At 35.1% G+C, this 27066-nt stretch overlaps 1 protein-coding gene across 4 annotated transcripts; it reads left to right on the top strand.

The window, feature by feature from the left end:
- The first annotated feature begins 4606 nt into the window (after positions 1 to 4606).
- LOC133191986 (mucin-17-like) lies at positions 4607 to 26786 on the top strand. Of its 4 annotated transcripts, none has more exons than XM_061327792.1 (10): positions 4607 to 4753; positions 7880 to 7970; positions 10182 to 10323; positions 12773 to 12839; positions 13052 to 13135; positions 15802 to 16212; positions 16961 to 18015; positions 18597 to 18692; positions 18792 to 19263; positions 21920 to 26786. In XM_061327792.1, exons 1-10 carry the CDS (start codon positions 4738 to 4740, stop codon positions 26491 to 26493), a joined length of 7008 nt encoding a protein of 2335 aa, XP_061183776.1. In that variant the 5' UTR covers positions 4607 to 4737; the 3' UTR covers positions 26494 to 26786. The 4 variants fall into 4 exon arrangements, with proteins under 4 accessions (XP_061183776.1, XP_061183779.1, XP_061183777.1 ...); XM_061327795.1 differs by having other exon boundaries at positions 18876 to 19263; XM_061327793.1 differs by having other exon boundaries at positions 18600 to 18692.
- The last annotated feature ends 280 nt before the right edge of the window (positions 26787 to 27066 follow it).

Consider the following 27066-nt stretch of genomic DNA (forward strand, 5'->3'; position numbering starts at 1 on the left):
TATGGGACCCCCCCCCCTCCCCACTTTAAAAGCACGGGCCTGTCAAAGACATAATAATGGCCCTTCAGAAGGCATAGTAACGCCTTTTAGAAAGGCGTAATAACGCCTTTTAAAAAAGCGTAATAACGCCTTTTTAAAAGGCGTTTGGAAAGGCGTAATAACGCCTCTTAGAAAGGCGTAATAACGCCTTTTAGAAAGGCGTAATAACGCCTTTTGGAAAGGCGTAATTACGCCTTTTTAAAAGGCGTAATAACGCCTTTTGGAAAGGCGTAATTACGCCTTTATTTGCATTATTACGCCTTTTTCCGCGTTATAACGCTTGAAAAGGCGTTATTACGCCTTTTTTCGCGTTATAACGCCTTTTGAAAAGGCGTTATAACGCCTTTTAATTTTTTTAACCGTAGTTTGATCCTAATAGGCTTTCGTCTATTTTATTATACCTGAATTTTTAAGCTTTCTACTTACAAGTACCATGACACGTTTTAGTGATGCATAACCAAGGGATTAGAATTTTTGAATTACTTATCCTTTTCTCGTCCAAATGTCCGTTCCACAATTACCGACAACCAGAGAACCGATGCCAGCGCATTGTCGATTTCGAAAGGATAAGTTCATGGCCGCGCACTTTTCTTGTGATCTGCAGTATTTGCATCTGGTCTCCTAGACCCCCCCCCCCCCCGCCTCCCCAAACTGAGCTGTCTACAATTTCTTGTTTATATTTGACTTTCTCGCCTGCCACTCATATATTTGTTGGATTTTTTTTTTACATTTCCTTTTCGTCAGGACCCATTATACGTATTCTTTAAAAAAAAAAAAATCGAATTTTGTATCTTGACGTACTTTACAGAACATTATATTCCCAGAAGTTCGAACAAATTTTAAAGCATCTGTTTTTTTTTTTTTTTTAAGTTTTAAACTGCTTCTTTGATGTCTTTATACAACTCTTAAGCTCACCTGAGCCGAAGGCTCACGTGAACTTTTCTGATCAAAATTTATCCGTTTTCTGTCGTCGGCGTCTTCGTTCCTGTAAACTTTTCGCATTTCGTCTTCTTCTTAAAATAGTGAAAAAAGATTCAAGTTTGTTCAAATCATGACCACTGGGAGTAGTGTTAAGCCAAAACAGGGGACAAAGGTTTTACAGAGAAAGATGTACAGGAAAAATCATCTTAAAATCCTCTTCCCAAGAACAGCAAAGCCATGGTTAGTCATGACCCTGGGATAGGGTGGGGATAACAATAGGAGATTAAACTTTTACATGCGTATATATAGGGGGAAAATCTTTAAAAATCTTTTACTCAAGAACAGTGAAGCCCTGATTGGACATATTTATACTGAAACATCCTCAGGCAGTGTAGATTAAATTTCGTTCAAATCATGATCCGCGGGGTCAGGGTGGGGCCACAATAAGCAATCAAACTGTTACATAGGGATATACCGGGGGAAAATATTTAAAAATCTAAAGATCTACTCTAAAGGATCAGAGTTTTTCAAGAGATTGATACATTTTGAAAGAACTTTTTTCAAGTGTGTCAAGACGTATCACACTCAATAAAACTAAAGAGCAAACAAACTAAAAATATGCAGAATCCCCTTTTTAATTATGAGCTTTGGGTTTAGGGTTGGGCCGAAATCAGAGATCAAAATTTTATGTAATGCGTGTGTATTGGGAAAAATAAGTCTTCTCCAGAATCATTTTGATTGTAGTGATAGTGAAACATCCAAATATTTTGTGGATTCAACTTAGATTAAATCATAGCTCTCCTAGGGCTAGATTTTGTTCCACAATATGAAATTAAAGAGGAAAATCAGCTGTTGAAGAATAGCAGGGTCAAAGTGACTCAGGTGAGCGTTATGGCCATGGGCCTCTTGTTTACAACTTTATACTTTACTTTTCATTCAAAGATCTGGAACTGAGGAAGAGTATGGCGAGAAGAAGCAGTTGTTACAGGAAGTGCTTGAATTGTCTGAGCGGTTCAAATTCAAAAACGAAAAAGGCAACGATGAAAGCGCAATTAATACGGAAAAGGGCGAACGAATAGTCGTATATATTACTTGAATGTTTACATATTCGCGTTTACAAACATTTTTTTTTTAAATTTCAAATTGTTTTCCATTTGTCAGCTACCTCTGATGAGAACGATGGCAGTCATACTTGTTCAGTGAAGATTCAGTGAAGAGAAGAAAATCTGATACTATGATCGACTTCCTCCATCATAAGGCTGAGAGCGAAAACAACTTGAATGAAGAAAAAATTGAGCTAGAAACAAAAGAAGTTGGAGTTAGGAAATGAGGCAGCAGTTGGACCAAGTTGTTTCCGTGCGAGGCATAGATGAAATCCAGCGTCTGAAAAATTTGAATTAAGCAAAGATGTAGATATTTTTTTTTAATTAAACTCGACCAGACCGAGTATAAAGTACATGTACGTATAGAATTAGGAGACATAATTTATATCGAACAAAAGATGAGACAAAGTTCAGATTCACTCCTTCCAAATACTGTCCAGAACTAAATCGGCTAATCTGTTCATGGCCGTAGGAACCGGGGGGGGGGGGGGGCACGGGGGGGGCGTTCCACCCCAATAATTTTGCCGATATATAGATTACTTAAAAAACATAGATGATATATGCCTGTGCCCCCTCAATATAAACGTCTGATGTCCTTTTTTTTTTCTTGTCAAAAAATTTTTGGTAGTTGATAGTGCCCCCTCTACTAAAAATGTATGGCTGTGCCCCCCCCCCCCCCCCCCCCCCCAAACTGAAATTGCTTCCTACGGGCCTGCTGTTTGGGTAGGCAAAAATCGTCTTAATGTAATACCAAATGCCTCTAGTCCAGTGGCTATGCTGTTATTTTTGCACACAACTTTGCTGTGAAACCTCAAAGTATATTTATCATACGCCGAACATCACATTTGCTGAATCTACATGCAACTTAAAAACTTTTTTACAGTAACATGAATTAGGACTTCTGGAAATAAATAAATGAAAAAAATTATACGTATATTGACAGTCAGACATTATAGTTACACAGGTATAAAATCTAACCGGAATAAAGAGAAACAATGCTCATCACTCAAGGCAGAAAAATTCAATCTCGGTCCGTCTGGCATTAGCTGAGGGGATTTATTATGATCTATTTTGGACTCTAAGATGAGGAATTCATCAAACTTTAATAGCCCCCATCCAGCAAGAATAGTAGATTTTCAATACTGAAAAAAAAAGTAAGCGAAAAAAGAAATTATGAAAACTTCTATAGGTATTCATGACCCTAAATTAGAATTCCCCATTTTTTAAGTTTTGTGTATTTTCGAATTTTAAGTATACGCTAATATTCGGAAATAATTTCTAGTTTCCTCTTTTATAACTTATTTCAAGACTTACAGAGTTAATTTGTTTATTGTTTACCTCAAATCTCCCATTCCTGAGGTTTCGACGTCTGCTACAGCACTTCCGGTGCTACGCGTACCTAAAGTAATTTTTAGCTCACGGCTAGGAAGTAAACGTGTACGTGTAGGTTACACGTACATGTTACAAATCTATTGTAACTAAATGTCTCTTGTACGGCGTTCAACGTTTGTGACATCAAAATAAAATTATACTTTGACCTTTTGACCTCCCCGTTCGTGTAAAGTGTTTTGAATGCTGTAGCTTTCCACACATATACATGTGTAATGTTGATATACATGAATATTTCTCAATGAATTACAGATTTCCATTTAAAAAAAAAAAATCGGAAGATGTGGTATGTGGAATGACTAAGAATCAAGGTGTGTGTGTGTGTCCTTTCTTTTACCAAAAGAAAAGAATTCTCCAGTTTTTATGAGTGAAGAAATCAACCTTTTGTTGATATTTCATTTCATAAATTTATTTTCAAAATATTTCAGCCTTTGTAATTCGAATTAATTAGTGAAAGAATCGAAGCGGGTTATTACACCCCCCTTTATCAAATGACCATCTATTGATAAACATGCACTGACAAATTGAGCAAAAACTATTTTTTTTTTTTGTTACTTTTATTATTCATATCAATTTTACCAGAATATGAAAGATGTTAACGTACCCCCCCCCCCAATCTCTGTTTAAATTATTCTTGCATTTTTCATATTCTTCTCCAGTTTTTATGAGTGAAGAAATCGACCTTTTGTTGATATTTCATTTCATAAATTTATTTTCAAAATATTTCAGCCTTTGTAATTCGAATTAATCAGTGAAAGAATCGAAGCGGGTTATTACATGTAACCCCCCTCTATCAAATGACCATCTATTGATAAACATGCACATATTAAGCAAAAACATCGCCTTTAGTGTTTTTGTAACTTTTACTATTCATATCAATTTACCAGATTACGAAAGATGTTAACGTACCCCCCCCCCCCCCCGCTCTGTTTAATTTATTCTTGCATTTTTCATATTCTTTTCAATGTGGATTTATATGATGCTGAACAGTTTGTGCTTAGGCTCCTGCTGTTAGATATGCAATTTTAACATAATTATTTTTACAAATGCAGCATTTGATTTTGCAAGCATTTTGGTATTTAGTGCTATCTAAAGGGAATTCCCATAGAAGTGATTCCCTTCCAAAACGAGACAGTATGTAGATTCGTGACGTCATTATGGAAAATGGCGGCTTCCAAATCGAAATGGCTTCTTTATGTCAAAATGTGTTCAAATGATACCATGTCTTGACTGTATTGTTTTTTGAATCATATATTTTCATGAAGCAATATGCCCTAGTGTTATAATGACGGACAAATTTGGTAAGTTTATTGTCGTGAAACTGAAGCACGGAGTTCGGCTGTGTGTAATGTCAATGTTTTTTTGTAAACAAATGACCTCTCTTTACAATCCTTCCAATTTTCACATGGTATGTAACTTGAGAGATATTTATCAACAGACTTTCTGTAAATCGACGTTATTCATGTTCACGTAGATATGAGGTGTTCAGATTTTATTCGTATATTTGTACAATATCCACATACCCTGTAGTTTTCTGTCTTGAAATACATTCAAGTTGTCAAGAGAAAACTTATATGATGTGTGTCACTTGTTCAAATAAAGAATATAAAGTTTTATGCAAGGGGCAAGATTATATTTTTATGAAATTAGTAAACATAATGTTAAATGACATTAAATTACTGAGATTCACCACATTCTGAAATTGAAAATGAAGATATGTTGGTCCTACACTAAATTGAATATCATTGGTATTGAAAGTGATAGAAACACATGCAGATATTTATATTACTTAATGGATAAGGATGGATACTCAGTTTAATCACAATGTGTGCATTCCAAGTTATTAATCTTTTCGTGATCTCTGATTTATACAATTTAGTGATTTAAACTGAGGAATAGATGAGACTCCAAGTCCGTGCTGTTCGTAAAAGGTATTACTGTCTCATGAGAACTTTAAGGTTGTAAATCAAGAGGGGCAAAGCAAAAACATTGTGCAACTTTTCTTTCTTTAACTCTTAATCCATGTTATTTGAAGATTTTAAAGCACTCTTATTGCATGTAGTATTTGAAACCTCTATTAAAATGTGTGGATATTACTGGAGTTGGTTCAGTACCAAGAAGATAACCTTCATAAGTGTCCATTGCCCCATTTCCAAAACTAATAAGTCCCCATTTATGATTATTTATGTCTGACATCCTCCCTTTCTCCCAAATAAAAAAAAATTGTCATATTTGACACACACACATCCCCCCTTTTCCCCCAAATTAAAAATTCATGTGTCTTTTAGCAGTGTGGAAGGTGTAGACATAGTTAATTTCTGATATGTGTTACTTCTGATGCTTATTAACTCAATCATAATTTCATCATCCACTGAGATTTATCTTAATGTCCCAAAAAATGTTAAAATCTTCATTTAACTGATGATTTTTGAGAAAATATAGGAAATGGAAATTGTAGATGGCAAACTTCTCTCTCATCTAAGTATCAAATCAAAATTAAACTGCACTAAAAGTTTCGTCTATACTTTCAATCATCATGAAAGTTTAATACCAGAAACTTTCCTTGCATCTAAGCTTACCTATTTGGTATTAATTGATTATCGCATTTAGTGTTTTTGCATTAATTAAAACACTCTACACAAGAATTTCTTTTAGACAATTCTGCCATATTGTAATTGACCAGTATGGTTATTATGAAAAGAAATACAGTTAAACAAGATTATTTCAATGAATTTAAGTAAATACTAGTAGATACTGGATACTGCTAAAAACACAACTATGAAAAAGGAGTTATTTCCCTTTTCATCCGTAATAAAGATATATATTTCATCTTAATATGGATAATGTATGCTTATGAGTTCTGTAAGAATTTGAATTGACTTTTATAATGTTAAACATCAATGTATACTTCCAGTAGAATTTATACATTGTGCTATAATTTCTAATTGGAATGCGTTCATTTGTGATTATATATATATAGCATGCACATAAGAAAAAGGCATATTGACCATTTCTGTGTTCTCCTACACAAGTCCTCCATATGAGTGAGCCTTCACTTTTTTAAATTTTTTATTGAAAAATTATCTTCAAAACATGTTGATATAAAGATATTTTGGTAAACAAGCACAGAATGTAGACACACTGTCCCTTACAAGTGTTTTTTTTTTTTGTAACAAAACATATCTTTTGTAAAAATATTTGAGTTCAGTGAAGACCTTGGGAAGGGAAAAAGTGTGTGTGTGTGTTTTTTTTTAAATTACTGAATTAAACTTTAAACTCTTACCAGATCTCCAGCTATTATGGTACATCTTAACTAACAATTGCTTGCATTACTAGCAAAGTAATACAATGTATACAGCATATGTTCATATATTCATAGATAAAGACTAAATATTACATTTCAGCTGCTCTTTTATTCCACTTAGTACCAATAAGTAAAGGATTTCATAAAAGGTTTATAAATTTTAAGAAAATTCATTATTTCACATCTTTAATAATTTGTAACATTTAACACTCCCCCTTTTTTCTTTAGTTTCAGCATAATATATACATGTTATAAGAACATGAAGAAGTGGATCTTATTATTGTCCCATATTCACAGATTTCCAAGTGCCTTTAGTTGGATGATTAATGGGGTGGATAAGGCTATCACTTGTCTTCTATTGAAATAGATGAACTATTTACTGATACATTTCATTAGTTACCAACAAATTTCTCTGAACAAGCATTCAGACACGTAGAATGCAAGTGATGCCATTTCCTTCTTATGTAACATGATAACCAAATGTTAAATGATTATTACAGAAAGAATTATTCTTATGACGAGCTAATTAAAAGTCAATTTTTTAAAAATATATATGGGTGAAAATTTCTTACATAATGTAAAGTAGTGCTATATTGTCATTAAAGAAATGAGTTTAATTTTTGAAAATCCATGTTAAGGACATGAACTATGATGCTTCACGCCGGCATATTTCATGAAGTGTATTAGCACTTCTTGTTAAATATGCCAGCAAGAAGCTTTGTTATTTATGTACTTCATGAATTTTTAAAAAACTAAATTCATATCTTATATTTACATCTATATATAAATTAAATGCTTTAATGAATGTAGCCAGGTGTTGGATCTTGAATATATGATCTGAATGATCATATGATTTGAATATGATCATGAGTATTTTGTTAACATAGTTTATAGAATATACAGTTTATTTTGTGTAATCAATAGGCATAATAGCTAACTAAATTTCAATGTATTTCTAGAGTGCTACGAGTCTGCCAGAACTAGTTAAATTGTAATCCATGTAACATTTTATTAGTCTTAGACTGAAGAGCATAAATTGATTTTTGTGGACATATTTCACTCTATTGTTGCTTTATATTCAAGATTGTGGGGGGAATTTTCATGAGTGTTTACTGTATTGCAGGACTAGGGAGCGGCCATGAAGCAAGACAAACAATGAACGGTGACATTGACGATGGCCATGCTCCTCTGTTTATATCTACTGAAGAGGAAAGGTACGAGCAGAATTGCTTATTCATTAAATCGTAATTTTGAGGATTTGTACCAAGAAAACCAGTTTGTACATCTGCAGTTAAATTCTAGTATCTCGAACATCATTAATATCAAATACCACTGATCTTGAGAAATGAGATATATTTGGAAGTCTCAACCACTTTTTTTTTTCTGTATTTTAACCTCAATTTTTTCAAGTTTTTTTCTTGAGCTGGTCCAGTTTAAGATAATGAGGATTGACTGTATTTTATTGTTAGCGCTGTTTCTTAATCCTTGTCTTCAGTGTTAATTATGTTAATGTGTACTTTTGGCTTACCGATAATTAAATAGCTAGTTGTGTGTCTTATTTATTGGTAACCTCTAACAAATAAAGTGTGTGAATAAATATTTAAATATTATTGTAGCTGTAAAAAAAAAGTTTTCCATTTTTAATGTATTATTTAAAGATAAAATATGTTGTGCAAAAAAAATAATGTACCACAAAGAAGTCTGGTTTTTAGCTCACCTGAGAAGAAGGCTAAAGTGAGCTTTTCTGATCAAAATTTGTCCGTTTTTTGTTGTTGTCGTTGTTATCATTGTCGTAGTCTTCGTAAACTTTTTACTATTTCATCTTCTTCTCCAGAACCACTGGGCCAATTTCAACCAAACTTGGCACAGAGTATCCTTGGGTAAGGGGGATTCATGTTTGTTCAAATGAAGAGCCACACCCTCTTCCAAGGGGAGATAATTAAGAAAAAGTAAAATTGGGTGGGGTCATTTAAAAATCTTCTCTAGAACCACTGGGCCAGAAAAGATGAAATTTATGTGAAAGCTTCTTCCTGACATGTGTAAATTCAAATTTGTTCAAGTCATCCCCCCCCCCCCCCCCCCACCTTTGGTAGGGTGGGGACACTATGGGCAGTCAAAGTTTTATTTGGGTATATGTACATGTAGGAAAAATCTTTAAAAGTCTTCTTCTCAAGAACAGCAAAGCTTTGACCAGTCATATTTATATGGAAACATCCATAGGTTGTGTAGATTCAGATTTGTTTAGATCATGACCCCCGGGGGTTGGTGGGGACACTATGTGTGATTACATGAGTATAAATAGGAAAAATCTTTAAAATCTTCTTCTCAAGATTAGTAAAGCCATGATCAGTCATACTGGAATAGAAGTATCTACAGATAAAGTAGATTCAAATTTGTACAAATTTTTACCCTGGGGGTAGGGTATTATAACTATGGGCGAGCAAAGTTTTATTGGGATATAAATAGTAAGAATCTTTAAAAATATTCTTCTCAAGAATAGGAAAGCCATGATTAGTCATATAAATATAGAAGTATCCTCAGATAGTTTAGATTGAAATTTGTTCAAATCATGACCGACTGGGGCTATGGTGGAGCTACAATGAGGTCAAAGTTCTCCATAGGAATACATAGGTGAAATCTTTAAAAAATCTTCTGATAAAGAACAACAGAGCCATGATCAATCATATTTCTGTCAAATCATCAACAGGTAGTGTAGATGCAAGTTTGTTCAAATCATGACCCCTTGGGTAGGGTGAGGCCACTATGGGCAATCAAAATTTTACATAGAAATAAATAGGAAAATCTATAAAAATCTTCTTTTGAAAAAATTAGCAAAGCCAAGATCAGTCATTTTTATATGGAAGCATCCACAGGTTGTATATATTCAAGTTTGTTCAAATCATGACCCCAGGGATTGGGTGGTGCCACAATAGATCAAAGTTTTACATAGGAATACATAGTAAAAATCTTAAAAATCTTTTTCCCAGGAACAGCAAAAACATGATCAAATTTATGAAGAAGCATCATCAGATAGTGTAGATTCAAGTTTGTTCAAATAATAACCCTGGGGATAGGGTGGGGCTACAAAGGGTGATAAAGTTTTACATGGGAATATATAGGAAAAAAAGTCTGATAATGAGAACAAGAAGTGCTGTAGTTACTCAGGTGAGCGTTGTTCCCCATGGGCCTTTTGTTCAGCATATTTATTAATTTTTAATAAATTATTTTTTGAATTTTACTATAAATAAGTTTAAACTAAAATGATGTCTTAAAAAGAGTCCTTGAAATTTTTCGCATTCTTTATTACCCAATTTTACTCTGTAGTTATATTATTTTTAGAAGAAAACCTTTAGTACATTTTCATTGCTATAACTCTTGTAAATAAAAATATTCACATGTACATAATGTCTCGCGACACTTTGTAGCACTGTGTCAAAGAGGAACAAGACAGTCCACAACTCTACTGAGAAAAAACGTAAGGAGCAGATCCGATATTGGATTCAGCAGATTGGGGAGCAGCTGCCTCCACTTGTCACCACAAAATCCGAAAAAGAAAGACACGGCAGGGTAAATAATGACTACTTCCTGACTGAGGGATTTTTTTTTTTTGATTTGTTGTGCGTAAATTGTCCATAGATGGTCGCCATCATTTTGTCAGTTATACATCCTACTCCAAATAGATAAACATTTAGATCCTCTCAGAGTCGAAGGTTGAATTGGACCGAATGTTTTATAAAGGTGATGTTTATGTATAAAGAATTATTCTCACCAGAGCCAAAGTTTTAATTAAGTTATTCTTTTCAAATTTTTTTGTCTCTCTTGGTCTTCATCTGATGTACTGGTAGTGTGTCTATTTTCAACTTCTCTAGAACCATGAAACAAATTTAAGCAGGCTTGCTTGAGCAAAAAAGGATTTGTACTTGTTGAAACCACTCACTGTCACACTCCTTACCTTTGGGAGATAGTTATGAAATGGTGAAAATAGAAAAACAGTCATTTAAAATGTTATGTAAGAAATTGCAGGAAAAGTCTAAAAACTCTACGAGGCAGAAAGGCTGCAAATGTTCAAATTGGAAAGCAAAGATCTAAATTCATGCAGGTTTACATCTGTAAACTCCCCTTACACACACACATGGGCTTTAAGAGAGACATCCTTTATTCCAAAGTTTTACTAGTGTGTACATTATGTAGAAATAGTTACATTAGAAATTTTAGTACATGTATGTACATTATGTAGAAATAGTTGCATTAAAATTTTTAAATGAAGTTAAAGTTGCATTATATTATTTTGATACATAAGCGTTCTTATGTGAATTAAGATTTATTAAATTCCTGGCCCCAGGGTTAGAGATTAGAGGAGCAATAGGGGGTACAAATTCTCTCCAAAGATTATACAATGTATAGGCAAAAGTATTGAACATCTTCTCCAGACAGCAAGCCAGAAAATTATTTCTGAAATTTTACTTATTTAAAGGTAGACTTCATAATAAAAAATATGATAAACATATATAAGTATACTACTGTCTATAAATGTTGAAAACATGGCATTTGAGTTTGAGTAGATTTATAATAAAAGGTGAGATTTGACTTTTGTGTAAGTTTGTAATTAAAGGGGGAGGAAATAAGCACCGCCCTCAATTTTACCTGGTCTGTGAACCCCTGTCAATCAGATGATATTAAGCCTGAGATTGGATACCGAAAATTGATTGACATTTTGTTACCTGCCGTTGTGTATATCTTGTATACCTTGGCTGGGGATCGTACCGATCATTGAATTAACATTCAGTCTTTGATGCCTACTGCATATAATTTATAACATCGTGATAAAGAAACAGCCAGAGCTAATATTATATTTTTTTTAACTTTATGATAAAGTAATTAGCCATATATAATTTATATTTAATCAGTCTGTCAAATAATCAAATAAATGAATAAGAAAATCAGTCATATATCTATTTAAATTGTAATTAAGAAAGGGGGGTTCATTTCACTATACAATCTATAATGCAGTATAGATTATCCAAATTTACACGTACATCGATTTTACTTAAAACAGAAAATACCGAACTGCATTGGAAGCATCATGTAATTTAATAAAATAATAATTCCTTTTTTATAATTATGAGATAGTCATATTGTCCAAGTTAAAAATTGTAAGACGTTTCATATTTCTTCGAGACATGGTGATGAAAGTTACGGTAAAATAACCAGTTTTAAAGAGAACTAAGCATTATTATAAAAGTTGTCATTGCATGCATATACAAGTTATGTTTAGAATGATGTATCCCGAGGAAAAAAGTAGGATAAAGTGATTATATTCCCGTTTCGTCTACCTGTCAGGGGAAACAATACGGAACATGCATGCGTCATGGGTTAATCACATAGGAATTATACAAAAAATATTTATCTAATTTATTATATATTTTCTACAAAATTTAGCCTTCAAACAGGATTTCTAAGTTTTAGAGACTTAATTATTCAGGACTGCGCTTTTTTCTACTTTCGTTTTGTGAATGACTATTTCCCTCAGTGTCGCCAGCTTACAACCAAAGATTTGAAATCTACTAATGCACAAGATTAAACTAAAATTGTCTCCTTTATTCAAACATATTTTTAAAAAAGAATTGAACTAAAGGAATCAGTCTACATAAAAAAAATTAGCATGTTTTATTTCATACATTTGACGATCAACATTTCGATTAACCAACACACGAAGTTAAACTATGTCTTAGGAAAACATTTACAGGTAATATACAGGTAACATCCTGTGTATATAGGTAGGTATACACAGCCAGCTTGGTTCCCTCGGGGCTTCACAGCCGTTTCAGTTAAGCTCCACCCCACACCAAACTTACCTGAGGAAAACCGACCGGTTGAAAACCTCGGCCTTTAAAAGGTATCGCTGTCAAAAAGATTGTACCCCATGGACTGTATGCAGTGAATTGTGATATTAAGACCTGTATGCGCAACTAAATGCTCTCCGTATTATTATACACATCAGTATTTTTGTTTTCAGAGCACTCTGGAAATTGTGGAAAAAGCATGTACTTACATAAAAGAACTGAAAGGGAAAATTGGACATGGTCAGTTTTGTAATGAACATACACTAAATTCTTTTCATAGAAAGAATTTTTCCTTAATAAATTAATCAAATATGTAAAATTCAGCATTTTTATACATACAATTCTTGAAATTCTTCAGATTACAGCACACACCTAAATAGAAACCATGAATGGATTATACACTTTTTTGGTAGGATCTAATCTTACTCATAAATTTCTCTGTAATTCATTAGATGATGAGCTGCAGAAAGTTAGCATGGAGCTTGAAAACATGAGGGCAGAACGAGATAGGTTGCAGGAAATCCTTAAAATGGCAGGTAAATTAAGAATGGACCAGTACAAATTACTCAAGTATTTTTAGATATTGTATAAAGATATGAATGATGATTAATATAGATAAAATTAGACTCGATTAACACTTCTCTGTGTAGAAGGAGACCTTTAAATGTCTGTGTGTTTGAAACAGAAGGAGTGTGTTATTCTGTGTGTTTTTCTCTACGTGATAAAAATTGGAGTTGGTGTCCAGGGATTGAAATTGTCAGTTACAAGTCTTTAAGAAGTACTCATGAATTTTGTTTGTGTGTCTAGAAATATGCAATTTTTAGCTCACCTGAATGAAGGCTCAAGTGAGCTTTTCTGATCTAATCTTTGACAGATGATTGTCGTTGTAAACTTTTTACAATTTACTCTCATTTTCCAGAACCACTGGGCCAATTACAACCAATCTTGGCACATAGTATCTTTGGGTGAAGTGGATTTAATTTTGTTCAAATGAAGGGGGCCACAATATGCAATCAAAGTTTAATTTACAAAGGAATACATTTGTATATAGGAGAAAAAACTTCAAAAATCTTCTTTTCAAAAATAGCAAAGCCATGATTATTCCTTCCGTACAAGTGACAGTGTAATTTACTTGTCCAAACGAAATTTTTACTTGTCTGAAAATTTGACAACTTGAAAATATTGCAAAATTAAAATATTGAAAACCCAAACTTTAACAGATCCATGCAACAAATTACTAATGGAAATTTCAATATCAAAAATTGTAACTCCAGTAAACAATCTTGACTGAGTTTGACAACCGCAATCAAAATTCATTATTATGATCGGGATCAAAGTTAACTGTTAAGGCGCTGCATGTTTTTGATATGAACTTTCGATAAAAAGTTGATAACAAGTTTTGTTTTTCATTTTCAACTTTCAAAAATAAATCTTCACAGAAAAAAATCACATGACCAATAGGACAAGTATTCACTTGTCTGTGAAAAATTTTCACTGGTACTGGACAAATGAACAAACATTAATGTCCAGCCCTGAGCATCATCAAATCATGACCCCGGAGGTAGTGTGGGGCCACAATGGACAATTAAAGTTTAACATAGAAGTGTATACAAAAAAAAATCTTCTCAAGAACAAGAAAGCCATGATTAATCATATTTATATTGAAACACCCTCAGGTAGTGTACATTTAAGTTTGTTCAAATCATGACCCTAGGGGTTAAGGTGATGTCACAGTGGGCAATCAAAGTTTAACATAGGAATAAAAAGGAACAGCAAAGCCATGATTTGTGATACTAATATACATGTAAAAGCATCTAGTGTAGATTGAAGTTTGTTCAAATCATGACCACACCAGAGGGTAGGGCGGGGTCACAATAGAAAATTAACTTTTACATAGGAATGTATTCCATTGAAAAAAGTCTGTAAAAATCTTTGAAAGCCATGATTAGTCAAATAAATTTGGAAGCATCCTCAGTTAGTGTAGATTCAAGTTTGTTAAAATCATGCCCCTCCCCTGCCTCTCCAAGGGGGGATTGGTTTCTCCTTTTCTCAAACTAAAGTGCTCAGGTGAGTGATGTGGCCCATGAGCCTTGTTTTGATTTTTCTATTAGACAAGGGGAAATTGAGATATTCAAAAGGGGATCTTCTCTTTGAGAAAAATACTAAATGTCAGTAGTAAATGTCCCTGCATTGTAGTCTTTTTTTGTCCTCTAAGTGATAATTCCTCCAGAGATTGATAATTAAAGTCATGGCCACATGCAGAGCTTGCATTGGTGATAATGTTTAACAGATTTTAGACTTATGGAGGAATCTTAGCGATGGCTTTGTGATGTTTGAAGGATTAGGAAATATTGCTGTTTGACTGCAGAGAAATGGAGCTGAATGTAGAAACAAAATAATGACACAGTAGTTAGCCAGACCATGTATGGACTAACCTTTCTGTGCATGGGTCAAAAGCAAGAACACCTTTTTCTCATCAGTAACATAGAAAAATAAACAGACAGTAAACATAAAACAAAAAATAAATACTAGAGACTCAGGCATGTTCTGCAGGACATCCTCTCTTATCAGCAATGAGCTTGTACAGGTTTGGCATTATTTAGTTAAAGTAATGATTGTGTCTATTGTTTTCATTTGTATAAATATGAAAGCTGAAGAAACCTTTATCTTAGAATTTTAACATTATATAATGAATGCAAAAATTACTCAAAGTGATTTTATTTATGCATGATCATGATGATGGCTAAGGTAGATTGAACAAAGTTGAACTCCTAGAAATGAAAACATACATACTAGAAACACTATGACAGGGATAAATAAAAAAAAGTTTTCTTGATAGAGAATATCAACATTACCTAGTCCCCTACCAGGAATAAATGACTGAATATAAAATAATGCATTGCAACCACAGCAAAAATAAAGATTTAATTGAATCCTATGTCAAATAATTATTCTGAGTTTAGATAATAACTTGTTTTTATCACTTTGTTATTGACATGGAAACTGAAATGTCAGATTTCTGCAGCTTAGTAGCTTGATAAACATGTTTTGAAGTCCTTGTTTGATATTCACAGGCGTTGTTTTTATCGCCATTAGTGCCAAAATTTACCTGTAATACGTTAGATGCTGTGTATACTTCATGATCAGATGGATGTTGTGCAATACGAAACGGATTACTATTCCGAGTGGTCTTTTTTCTTAGGGTATGCTGCCACCCAAGAGGTCCCGCCCCAAGGCACGTCTGTCCCTGTCTCGGAAGCAGCAGCAGAACAGGAGAAGAAAAAGACCAAGAAAAGAAATACGATCAACCTACAGCTAGAGCTGAAAAAGCAACAGGCAGCTGCAGCCCAGCAGCAACAGCAAGAGAATCAGCAACAGCAGAATGCAGCTTTGGCAACAGGTGCTGCGGGTATGCAGGATGTTCTTGCACAGGGTATTGTGGGTAATCCCATGACAAACTTTCCTAACATGATGATAGGTGGTGCTGGGCAGCAACTGATTAACCAACAGATGTTTATGAATTCCATGATGTTTGGTGTGCCCCCTGCTGGTGGCAGTCAGATGCCCATGGGAGGTAATCCATGCATGCAGGCTCAGACCCATTTTACACAAGGTCAGAGTCGATGTGGCGTTCCCTTTAATCTCATATCTTGGAAAGATTGTGTAATGTATTCCATTTACAATGTATATATTCTAGAAGGGGGAGGGGGTGTCTTAGAAATTTTTGCAAATGTATTTTTTATCAATATTTTCTAAAGGATATAAGTGACTGGTTGGGATGAAATTTTATACATCAGTATTTAATAATGAAAAATGAACAGCCTTGCATATGTGATTGCCTCAGTTTTGTTTTGATCTAACCATGTTTGTGTTACTTTCACCTTTTGTTCCTGAGAATGTTGCACCATCTTTCCAATCCTTTTCTTTCATTAACTAGAAAGGTGATTTGTTACCTGTTGATTTGTGATTGACATTAACTTTGAATTTCTTTGTGAATCCTGCACAGCTAATAAACTGTCATTAGAAATTTTGAATTAATGTTAGACATTTTCCTTCTTTTATTTTCATAATACATACTCATCACATACATTACGTAACAATTTTGAAATGTTTTAATGTTTAATGTCTGAAGTTCAAAAATTTTAGTGTTATATGATATACATATTGATAAAATTAATGTAAATTTCTCTTGTAAGAAGTTAATAAGTTCTTTTATGTTTGCCTTTTTTGTTTGTTGTCAGACCTTGGAGTAACAGGTAAATGCACCATGTACTATGACAGGGAAAATGTAACTCAACTGCAGGTCATTGAAGTGTATGAAATAAAATTAAAAAATTATATCCTTTAATGTTTTGTTTCAGGTTTACCTGGTCAGTCTATGACTGGACAACAGTCTGATAAAAATGCTGCTGAGGCCGGGGCTGGTCTTCTCCAACTGGCCATGCAGGATGCTGGCATCACCCCCAGTAGTAACAACAATCCCTCCCAGACTGAGGACTCTGTGTCCACGTCCTCCTCCGTGCAGAGGTCCAGTGCCCCTGACCAGAGCACGGTCAGCTCTGCCCTTCACACATTAGCATCTGTAGCCTCTAATACTCAGAATGTGACAAACATTTCTCAGATCCCAGCCAGTCAGGTTCAGTCCAATGCTTCAATGATTCAAACAGGTGCTACCACGACAACCACTCAGTCAGTCAATTCTGTGGCACCGATTATGGCTACTGGTCAACAGAACTTGAATGGAACAAACAATGTGATGAATATGCCATTTGTGAATGGACAACAACAGATGGCTACAAATGTTATGCCTGGAAATCAAATTGTGAACCCTGGGACATCTAATGCTATGCAGCAGATCATGTTCATCAATGAACAGGGGGTGCCATGCATTGCAAATGTCCCCGTGGGAATTGATCCGGCATCTCTTGGACTTCCAAATATGGGGAAGCAAATAGTGGGTGGTAATTTGTTGATTCAGAAGGATGACCAGCAGACAGTTCTAGCAAACAATTTAGCTCAACAGCAAATGAATCTAGCAATGCAGGGTATACAGCAACAACCTTTTCAACAAGGACAAACAAATGTGACAATGGGAGGGAATAACATTGTCCAACAGCCAGTGAACAATCAACTGGCCCTAAATCAGCATATCATGCAACCCATGCAGGGCCCCATCCAAGGCTTGAGCAACCCCCAGAACCCACAGGGACTCATTCTGCCTGCAAGCCAGACAGGAAATCTCCTGACTGTGAATTCTGTTCCAAATTTTTCTAATCCTCAAAGCCAACTTCCACAGGCCTTGCTCTTACCAAATGGCCAGATCATACCAGTTGTTTCCAACCCAAACCTGTTTGCACCTGGACAGGCTCCAGCAAATCAGCTGATTACCCCTGGGGGTCAGCCCAATGCAATCCAGGTAAAACATACTAGTACCTCACAAAATTTTGAAATGTGTAATGCATTCACCTTCATTTTTATTCACTTTTTTTGCATCAATTTGCAGACAAAGATAAGATTGTAATGATATTCCAGCACAAGGATTTATCACAATACTTTGTGTTATGATGCACATTTAAAACCATGGATATGAAAGGACTATATGGATATGAAAGGATATGTCAAATTTTAGGAGCAAACTTGCTTTTCATGTGCTGCAGAAAATAATCAATCCAACCACTGATAATGTTATTTGATTGTTTGAGAATGGTGGATGACTTGGATAAATGTCTATTAAAGCAGAAAATCACATTGAAATCTCCATTTTGAGACATTATATTTCAATTTCTAATCACATATATATGTATATTTCATGTTGCATATGATATTTTTAGCAGTTTTTCAATATCTGTGTAGAAAAATGTGTCAAACCTCCAAAGTTTTCCATTTAGTTTGTGTACACTGTATAATGGTAACTAACAAAGGTTTTGAAATTTGATAAATAATGAAGAAAAAGTAATATTAGTGAATTTTCATATTCCCTAACAAAATTTCATTTAGCAGGGAACGGGAATCCCTCAGCGCTTACCAGTTCCACAAAACATTGTCCAGCCTGATGGTTCACAGATGCTGGTTACAAGTACTGGACAGATACAGGTATATATGAGTAACAAAGTAAACGTGAAAATCAATCTAGGGGCATAAGCATTGTTCATTGTTTATTGAAGGCAGTATAACATGAAGATGTTTTTGCAGGTGGCTCCTCAGAATATGAATATTCAAGGGCAAGCTACTGTGCAACAAGGATTGTTAATGACAACAAATTCCATCCTTCCGCAGGTGTCTCCCTCAACTAGTTCCACAGCGTCAGGGACCACAAGTTTAGTGTCCACATCTGTCATCACGAGCACTGTGACCTCAACCTCTGGGGTCACGGTCAACCGAAAGCCGAAAACCTCTTCTAGTGCTACTACATCTGCAGAGGAAGTTATATTGACTCAGAATCAGGCAAATCTAGTTCAAACTGGTATGGACAGTTCTACGCCTGTGACATCACAAGTGATGACCTCTGACCCCAACAGTGCTTCAATGAAGATATTGAATCCACAGTTACAGAGTGTGTTACATGGACAATTGGGAGGGTCAACTGCTCCTATACTGCTGACAATGAACTGCAATGGTCAGCCCACCAGTATTCTTGTGGATCCAACAACCATGCAGGTCTTAGGTAAATTTCGCACCACAAAAAAGTTATTTTGTATTGTGAAACTTTCACCCTGTGGTATTTTTGCCCTCTCAAAATTGCAAACAATTTTTTTTAAATTCACTCAGACAAAGACACGGTTGTGCTTAAGAGATAATGCTGTCATGTTTGAATTCACCTTGTTCTAAATTTCCTTGCTGTCAACAAGTTTGAAGGGGGCGAAAATAGAACAGGGGGAAAAAATTCCCTGTATACACCATATTCTCATCAAATATATCATAAATTGAAAGTAGTTTAGCTGTAATTTTCTGACCTTGACTTTATTTATAACATTCACTCTTTCTTCATATTCGTCTTAGTTCATCTTACTGAACATGGAATTCAGTGAAGCAATTCCACACACAGTAAAATCTCTCTGATAGCATTTTAACCTTACCTAAAAAATTTGCTAAGTGTAGAGAAATCACTTTATTAACTGGGTTTTCTGTAGGAAAAATCTTATTATTGAAATGGTGAAAATGGCGGGCAGTCAGCTGCCAAAAGGGTACATTATTTGTTGGGATAACTCTTCCTACAGTTTTAAAGATCAGAATTGTTTATTTTGCAGATCAGTTATACATATATCAGAGCTGAGCATATGACATGGCTTTTATTTTAATGATTTATGAGAAAAATACCAGTTGTTGAACTTGGTCATATTTTATCAAATAAAATCAGTGTTTCAGTTAAAGCAAATTTCTGCATAATTTATGCCAAAAAAAACCCCCAAAACTTTTTACCCCCTAAAAATCACCCAAAGGGTCATCATGATGCAGAAAAAATATGAAACAAATTTTAAAAAATCGAATTCAGTGTTGTTGCCTTGATGGAACCAGTTTATCAACTTATATTCAAAGTTTCTAGGAATAAATCATTGTTCAAAGTTTCTTAACAAAACTCGAAGTCCGAATAAAAAATATTGCATCTGACATCGGCATATTTATTTCAGTTTGGCTTTGTCCAAAAAGCTGCTGTTGTTCATAGAAAGCATAATGAAGCTCAAATCATTAATGAACTGTTTTGCAAAACATTCAAACAACTTGCAGATGTTGTCTCTTGATTGATGTGTATTCCGAGAAACCCAATTGGCGGAACTGGTAAAGTGTGTAAATAAAAGAACAAGTACAGTAATATTAAACATTCATTTTTTTATACATCAAATTATGATGTAAGGAAGCACAGCTAATTGAAGAACGAACTAAAAGCAAAACCAAAATATATTTTGACCCTCAAAAATTTTCTCTTACTCCCAAAAATTAAAAATTAACTTCAAAGGGTTATAATGACCCTTGGTTTTCAAAATTAGCGGAAACACTGAAAATATTGCATACATGTTACAGTGATATTGTTGAGATTTCATAAAGTTTTTAGAATAGAAAGTTTGTATGATTTATGTGAACAAAACAAGTACCATTCACACAAAAGAAAACCCATTTGCTCTCCCATTGACAGCTTTCCCCTCGTAACCATGCTACAACTGGCAACAACTGTAATAAAGGTATCACATCCATATGTGAAAAAATTTGAAAACTTTTCCTGCTTTGCTCACTTTTGACAAATAGCTAAAACTTAATAAACAAGGTACATCTCTTTTCATATTGCAGTACAAATGTTCCGTGGATGGGACATTCATGCCCTATAGACTTATTTCTAGTTCATGTATAGAGTTTTTATGCCCCGCCATGAATATCACTACACCTTGGGTGTATTATTGGGAAATATGTCCTATGGACATATTTCTAGTTTTTTTTCTTAGTCCCCTTGTGCAAAGTCTTTAGTATATCAGGGTTGATCAGAGTTAATGATCAAAAGACAATCAAGTTGTGATCCAGACATGTGTAAATGCTAAATAGTTATGGAATAATCCCTCCCTGGGTGTTCATTGGTTATTATGAAGAATATGTTAATTTGATGTTTCCAGAAGTAAAATTCACAATATGTATCATGCCTGATAATTGAATTGTTTATTGGCATGATCTGTTAATTATATGTTTTTAGAAATGAAATGCATAATGTTCAAGTTTATAAAGCTGATAATTGAATTGTTGATTAAAAAGAAACAATTACCGTTAACAAAGATCTTTAAAAAAATAATTATGATAATAATTTAGACAATATGAAAACAAATACAAATTTTTAAATTTTCTTTTTATGCTTCCATTTTGAGCTTGTCTCAAGGATGGGAGTGCAGGACCTATTAGCATAAAAACTCATTTTTACAATGAAAAACAAAAAAGTAAGGCTAATGATATTAAAATAATGGTATGGTTCTCGGGCCTATGCTCATCTGTTTCAAGGTAGCTGCATTAGAACTTTTATCATGTTTTCAATAAAATGAAAAGTTTTCAATGCTGAGAAAATTTGGAGAAAAAATTTCACCCTCAATTTTTTTGTAGTTTGGCACTCGATTTTTGTTTCCAGTGTAGCCATTTGATTACAAGGGCATAAGAAAATATTTAAATAAAAATAAAATCCAATGCAATTTGCTTTAAATGATACATGTCCTTTTAATCTACAATTTCTGTATTTCAGATGAAATTAATAAATCTCAAGCCGAAAATAGCCTATTGAAAAAAAATTACTATGATTTGTAGCATAAGTATTGATGAGGAGAATTTTAAGTTTTGTTTTGTTTTTGTAGGAACTGTGCAAACACAGCAACCTCCTCAGCAACCCAACCTGAATCCAACCACTTCTGTTAGCACCAGCACTCCAAGTAAAAAGAACAAGAAAAATGGACAGCGAGCCATCTGCCCTAAACCTCAAGTGGCCAACACCTCTAGTGCTATTACCACTGTAACAAGTGTAATGAATCCCATAGTGGGACCAACTGTGACACTACCTACACAAGCAAATCCTTCCATCGCAGCAGGTGTTTGGAATTCCGATAAAGAATCCATGGAAGTCTTGCCTCCTCCAAGTGCACCCACTTCCAAAAAGTCCTCCTCCAAATCAAAATCAAAGTCCAAATCCAATAAAGGAAATACAGAGACTCAACTTGAAGCACAGGGGAAAACAGACAGTGGTGAAATGGGGGAACAAGATATTCTGGCAAAAGCTGCTGAGTCAATTTTTTCGGAAATTTCTCCTGTGAACTTTTATAATCCGGCAAATGAGGACAATCCACTTCAGATTGATACAAGTGTGTGTGAGGGTGAGGATGAGGGGAAAGAAAGTGAGTCACCAAAAAAAGATGCAAACAAAGGGAAAGTGTCCAGTGCAGGTGCTACAGACAATTCTTCGGTGTTGGATTCTGAAATGATTGAATCTAATACTGATGATGTGAAAAACAAAAACAAGAAGGACTTTTCTGACTCTTTAAAAGAACAATCTTCAGACGAAAATGATATTTTAACAAATATTTTGAAGGCAGCAGAGTCTAATGAACAAGAAAAAGCTTCAGAAACTGGAAATAATAATTCAAATAATCAAGTAGGTGAAACTTTGTTTGATATCGTGTCAAACACTGCTGTTGAAACTGCAAAAAAATCCAAGAAATCCAAAAAATCCAAATTAGGAAATAATACTGCTGAAATAAGTGATTCTAGCTCGAAAGATTCACCAGCACTGATAAGTCTGGAGGACAAACTCAGCACACAAAGTTCTAAAAAATCTAGCAAGAAATCAAAGAAGTCTGAACAAGAAAATTCATTGAAAGAGTCTGTGGTTGAGCAGGAGTCTCTGATGTCAATGCCAGAGGAAATCACCTTCTGTGAAAATGATATTGAGGATGTATTGAACCAAGTGGAGAAAATGGGAAATTCATTTGGAAGTCCTACAAGCAGTGTTGGTAAGAAATCATCAAAGTCAAAGAAGGACAGAAGTGAGAATGTGGATTCAGAACCTGCAAACAAAAGGAGAAAAAGAAATGTCTCCAAAGAGAAATCGAAAGAAGCAGGAGAACCTTCACTACAGGCCTCAACTGCTGCCAAACCTTCCATGTCAGTGTATGATTTTGATGAAGACACAGACTTCTCCACTCCACTTTTTCCACTTCACTCCTCTAGAAATTTAAGTGGAGGACCGAATACTAAGAACCAAACGGCCTCTTCAAGCAGTGATAAAACTCCTACCTCTTCTTCCAGTCCGCTTTTTTCCATGCCAGTGATAACAACTGAACCAGGCTCATCTACCACTCCCCTATTTGATGATTTTCCTATGACTCCCAAAAAGCGTGGAAAACACAAAAAGAACAAAAAAGTGGAGGAGAAAATATCTGATGTTTCAGTTTCCAAAAAAGCAGATAATGATCTCTTGAATTCACATAACAGTCTGGACAGGTTAGGTTCTGAAAGTAGGACAGATAGTGATAAAAATACAACCAGTGATGTGACTAAGAAAAGCAGTGAAAATTGTTTAGAGAAAATGGATGTACAGTACTCTTCAAAAGATAATGGATTTTTGAGCAAGTCTGATACAAGGCAGCATTCTGTGAATTTTCCTAGTGAACAATCGAACAACAAAAATTCTTCATCCATTTCTTTTGAATCTCAAGGGAACACGGAACAACCGATGTCTATAACAACACAAAATATGGATTCTAACAGGCAAGATAGGTCAGAGGGAAATTTGAATACAAGGAGACCTACAGCATCAAGATCAAATGTTGATCAGATGTCTGTTGATACAAATCCTCTAACAGTAGATACAAATGACATTGAATCAACAGTGAACAATTTACTTGGACTTTCTCCTCATATGCTATCGCCGAGCAACATGAGGCATAAACAAGTGCAACAATCACCACAATTACAGACCCCAAAGTCCAACTCGCCAGCTTCCATGAAGTCTCCCATGACTTCCCCAGCTATTGCATATCAGCAGCAGACACACATGCCAAATGATCACATGGCTCGTCCGTCTGCTTCATCCTCCATATCTACCAATCCTGATTTGACATATTCTGCTGAGTCTCTGTTTAGTTCTCAGTCAAAGCATTTGGACAGTTCAAGAGGAATTGATACCAACTCCTCTCAGCTGCCACAGACAACAAGGATGTCTGGTAACACAGATTCCATGATGAAGTCAACTGAAGAGAGCACTAGCGCAGCGAGACCTAAATCTATATACTCTGCCGACAATTTTGTTCACAGTGCTAAAAATGACAAATCATCCAAATCGGCACCAAATGTGATTAGTCCTTCAATGTCCACAAGTTTGTCTCGTGGTCAAAATGAAAATAGTTCAGATGGCTTTAATTTTAATAACATTGGTCTCAATTTATCGACACCAACAACATCCACAAATTCTTTCATGGACAGTTTGACAATGTCTCCAATAATATCAACTGTTGCAAATACAACATCTTCATCAACTCCATTTACTTTCACATTGTCTTCAAATTCATCAACCCACACTACATCCACTGCATCTATGATGCAGTCACCTGCTTCCCAATCCCAGAACTCGTCACATCAAGGGAACCACAATTTCCCATTTTATTCTCCACATCAGTCGCCACAGAGACCACCATCTCACCACCAAAGGCCACCAACCACATCTGCCTCTCCACAGCATACAAACTCTGCTCCAAGCAACATTTCATCTAATCAGTCTCAAAGACCTCCAGTGAACAATCTGTCAAATTTTGACCTTAATCTACCACCTTCCAACTCACAAATGCCATCTTCACAATCTTCACAGCGTAGATCTTCCCACGAACATGATGCCAGAATGTCACAACATATGCCAGCTATGGCTGATTCACAGTATTCTTATGGTATGTCAAGAAATTGCTCAGTCCAGGATCAAAGACAAAGAGAACAAACTACAATGCCAAGAGAAGAACCACCCAGTTTTCCAAATATCACAGTAACAACCCATGAGGGACCACTGAACATGGGTATGAGTAAATCAAACCCTCATAAGCGAATGAATGACATTGGGCAAGGAAGCATGTCTTCAAAATCTACCAGTGATTCCAGGTCGGATAGGACTTCAGGAGGAGGCTACAGCATGAACAGTAGCATGCAGCCATTTTTTCCTCCTCCCAACTTCTCTAATTCTTCTAGTAATCCATTGGAAACACCTCCTCTGCACCATCCTCCTATGTTGGGCAGTGATAACCGAGGCAGTATGGGTGTGCGGGGTTTTAACCCAGTATTTTCATCCTCACAAAGTTACAATCCAGTGCAGCAGAGTTTTGGTGGAAATAGGTATGAAAGTAACAATGTACCACCTTTTTCACAGAGAGATTCATCAGGCACTCAGCCTTTGAGTCACACTCCACCCAATCAAGTGATGGATGGACGGAAATCTGCTAACACCCCATCATCTCAAACAGCAAAGAGTAACAAACAGCCATCTCAACCAATGCAAGGAAGCCAAACTAACAGAACAATGAATGGACCACCTTCACACCGGTCAGGGCCTACCCCTCCCCAGGCACAACCACAGACATCTCACAGACCAACTCCACAGCAACAGCTTTCACAGCCTCAATCTCAACAATCTAGGTCAAAATCATCAAGCTCAAGTTCAAGGTCCTCTTCGTCTAAACAATCACAGAAGAAAAAACAAAACTATGTCGAAATGGAAAGTGGTATCCCCCCTCATCCTGCAATGTTTGAGGCCAACAGAATGACCCCTCTGTTTCCCCTCCCCCAAGCTCGATCTCCACCATTCCCAGCTAATTTATTTGGATCTGGACCACACCAGGGTGCCTCTATGTCAAAAAATTCAGAACTTAGTAGCCCTTTCAATCAGTTATTTCCACCAGCTCGCCCTCAGAATGGACTAGGATTCCAATTCAATAATTTTGGAATGAACAGTGTACATAGTGCCATGTCTAATTCCCCCCAAATAACTCCCCATTCTGGAAGTGTTACTGTAACTCCACACATGTCAAATTTCACCTTTACAAATATTTTCTCGGATGTGAACAACTCTTCACAGAATGACGCTCTCAACATTTCTCCAATTAAATTCCCTCATCCAAATCCCATGCTTCCACATCAGGGTATGGATCCCAACTCACTGCATCATCCACATCAACAGGGATCATCCATCTATCACCACCACAACAGAGCTCATCCATCATCCGTCATCCACAATGCCATGAACATCAATAGCATTCTAGGCCATAATCACCACAGTTTTGATTCTAGAGGAATGTCCCAGGGGATGAATACCTCCGTAGCCCCTCCTTTTCCTGGACATGGGCACCCTCCAGGTTTTGGCATGCCCCCTCTGAATTTCTCCATGCATGACACATGAGATAAAATTTAGAAAAAAAAATGTCCATTCCTTTAAATATGTACTGTACTTTTGTGATCAACTTTTGCATTTACTTTATTATTTGTGTAAAGAACAAAATGTGCCATACTGTTGTATAACTTGGTCTTAATCGAAAAGTAAAAAGCAGCATTTTGAAAAGTTTATTCGAGTTGTCACAGTATTAGAATGTTACCTGGTAAATTTGTACTGTTTTAAAGTATTTTTGAAATATAAGTTCAATATAAGTTTCTAAATTTTTTCTTTTTTATTATATGCAGTCTAATGAATTTGATTTTTTTTTTTTTTTTGTCAAAGACACATGCTGTGGTTTGTATTTTTTTTTATTGGCAATTTTCAAGAATATTTACTCTAATTAAGATTAGGGTAATTTTTCCTCAATGATTAAAATTTCAAGAGAGGGAATGATTATTAAGAAAATGTTATTCTATGGGCTAGTACCAAATGAATTAATTCTGTATAATTTTTCTTTGGAACAATAATAATTTTACTAATTAAAAGTTGTTAAGATAAAGTTGTCTATATTGGAAGAATTTTTCAATTTATCATCAATGG

The sequence above is a fragment of the Saccostrea echinata genome, unplaced genomic scaffold (assembly GCF_033153115.1).
Source record: "Saccostrea echinata isolate AGI-Se365-2 ecotype Australia unplaced genomic scaffold, CSIRO_AGI_Sech_v1 ptg000025l, whole genome shotgun sequence".
NCBI lineage: Eukaryota > Metazoa > Mollusca > Bivalvia > Ostreida > Ostreidae > Saccostrea > Saccostrea echinata.

Excerpts from the sequence above, each read along its gene's own strand:
- LOC133191986 (XM_061327792.1), top strand. Across the intron at positions 7,971-10,181 it reads ATATCTACTGAAGAGGAAAG|CACTGTGTCAAAGAGGAACA; the intron begins GTACGAGCAGAA and ends GACACTTTGTAG. Across the intron at positions 18,693-18,791 it reads CAAGTACTGGACAGATACAG|GTGGCTCCTCAGAATATGAA; the intron begins GTATATATGAGT and ends ATGTTTTTGCAG.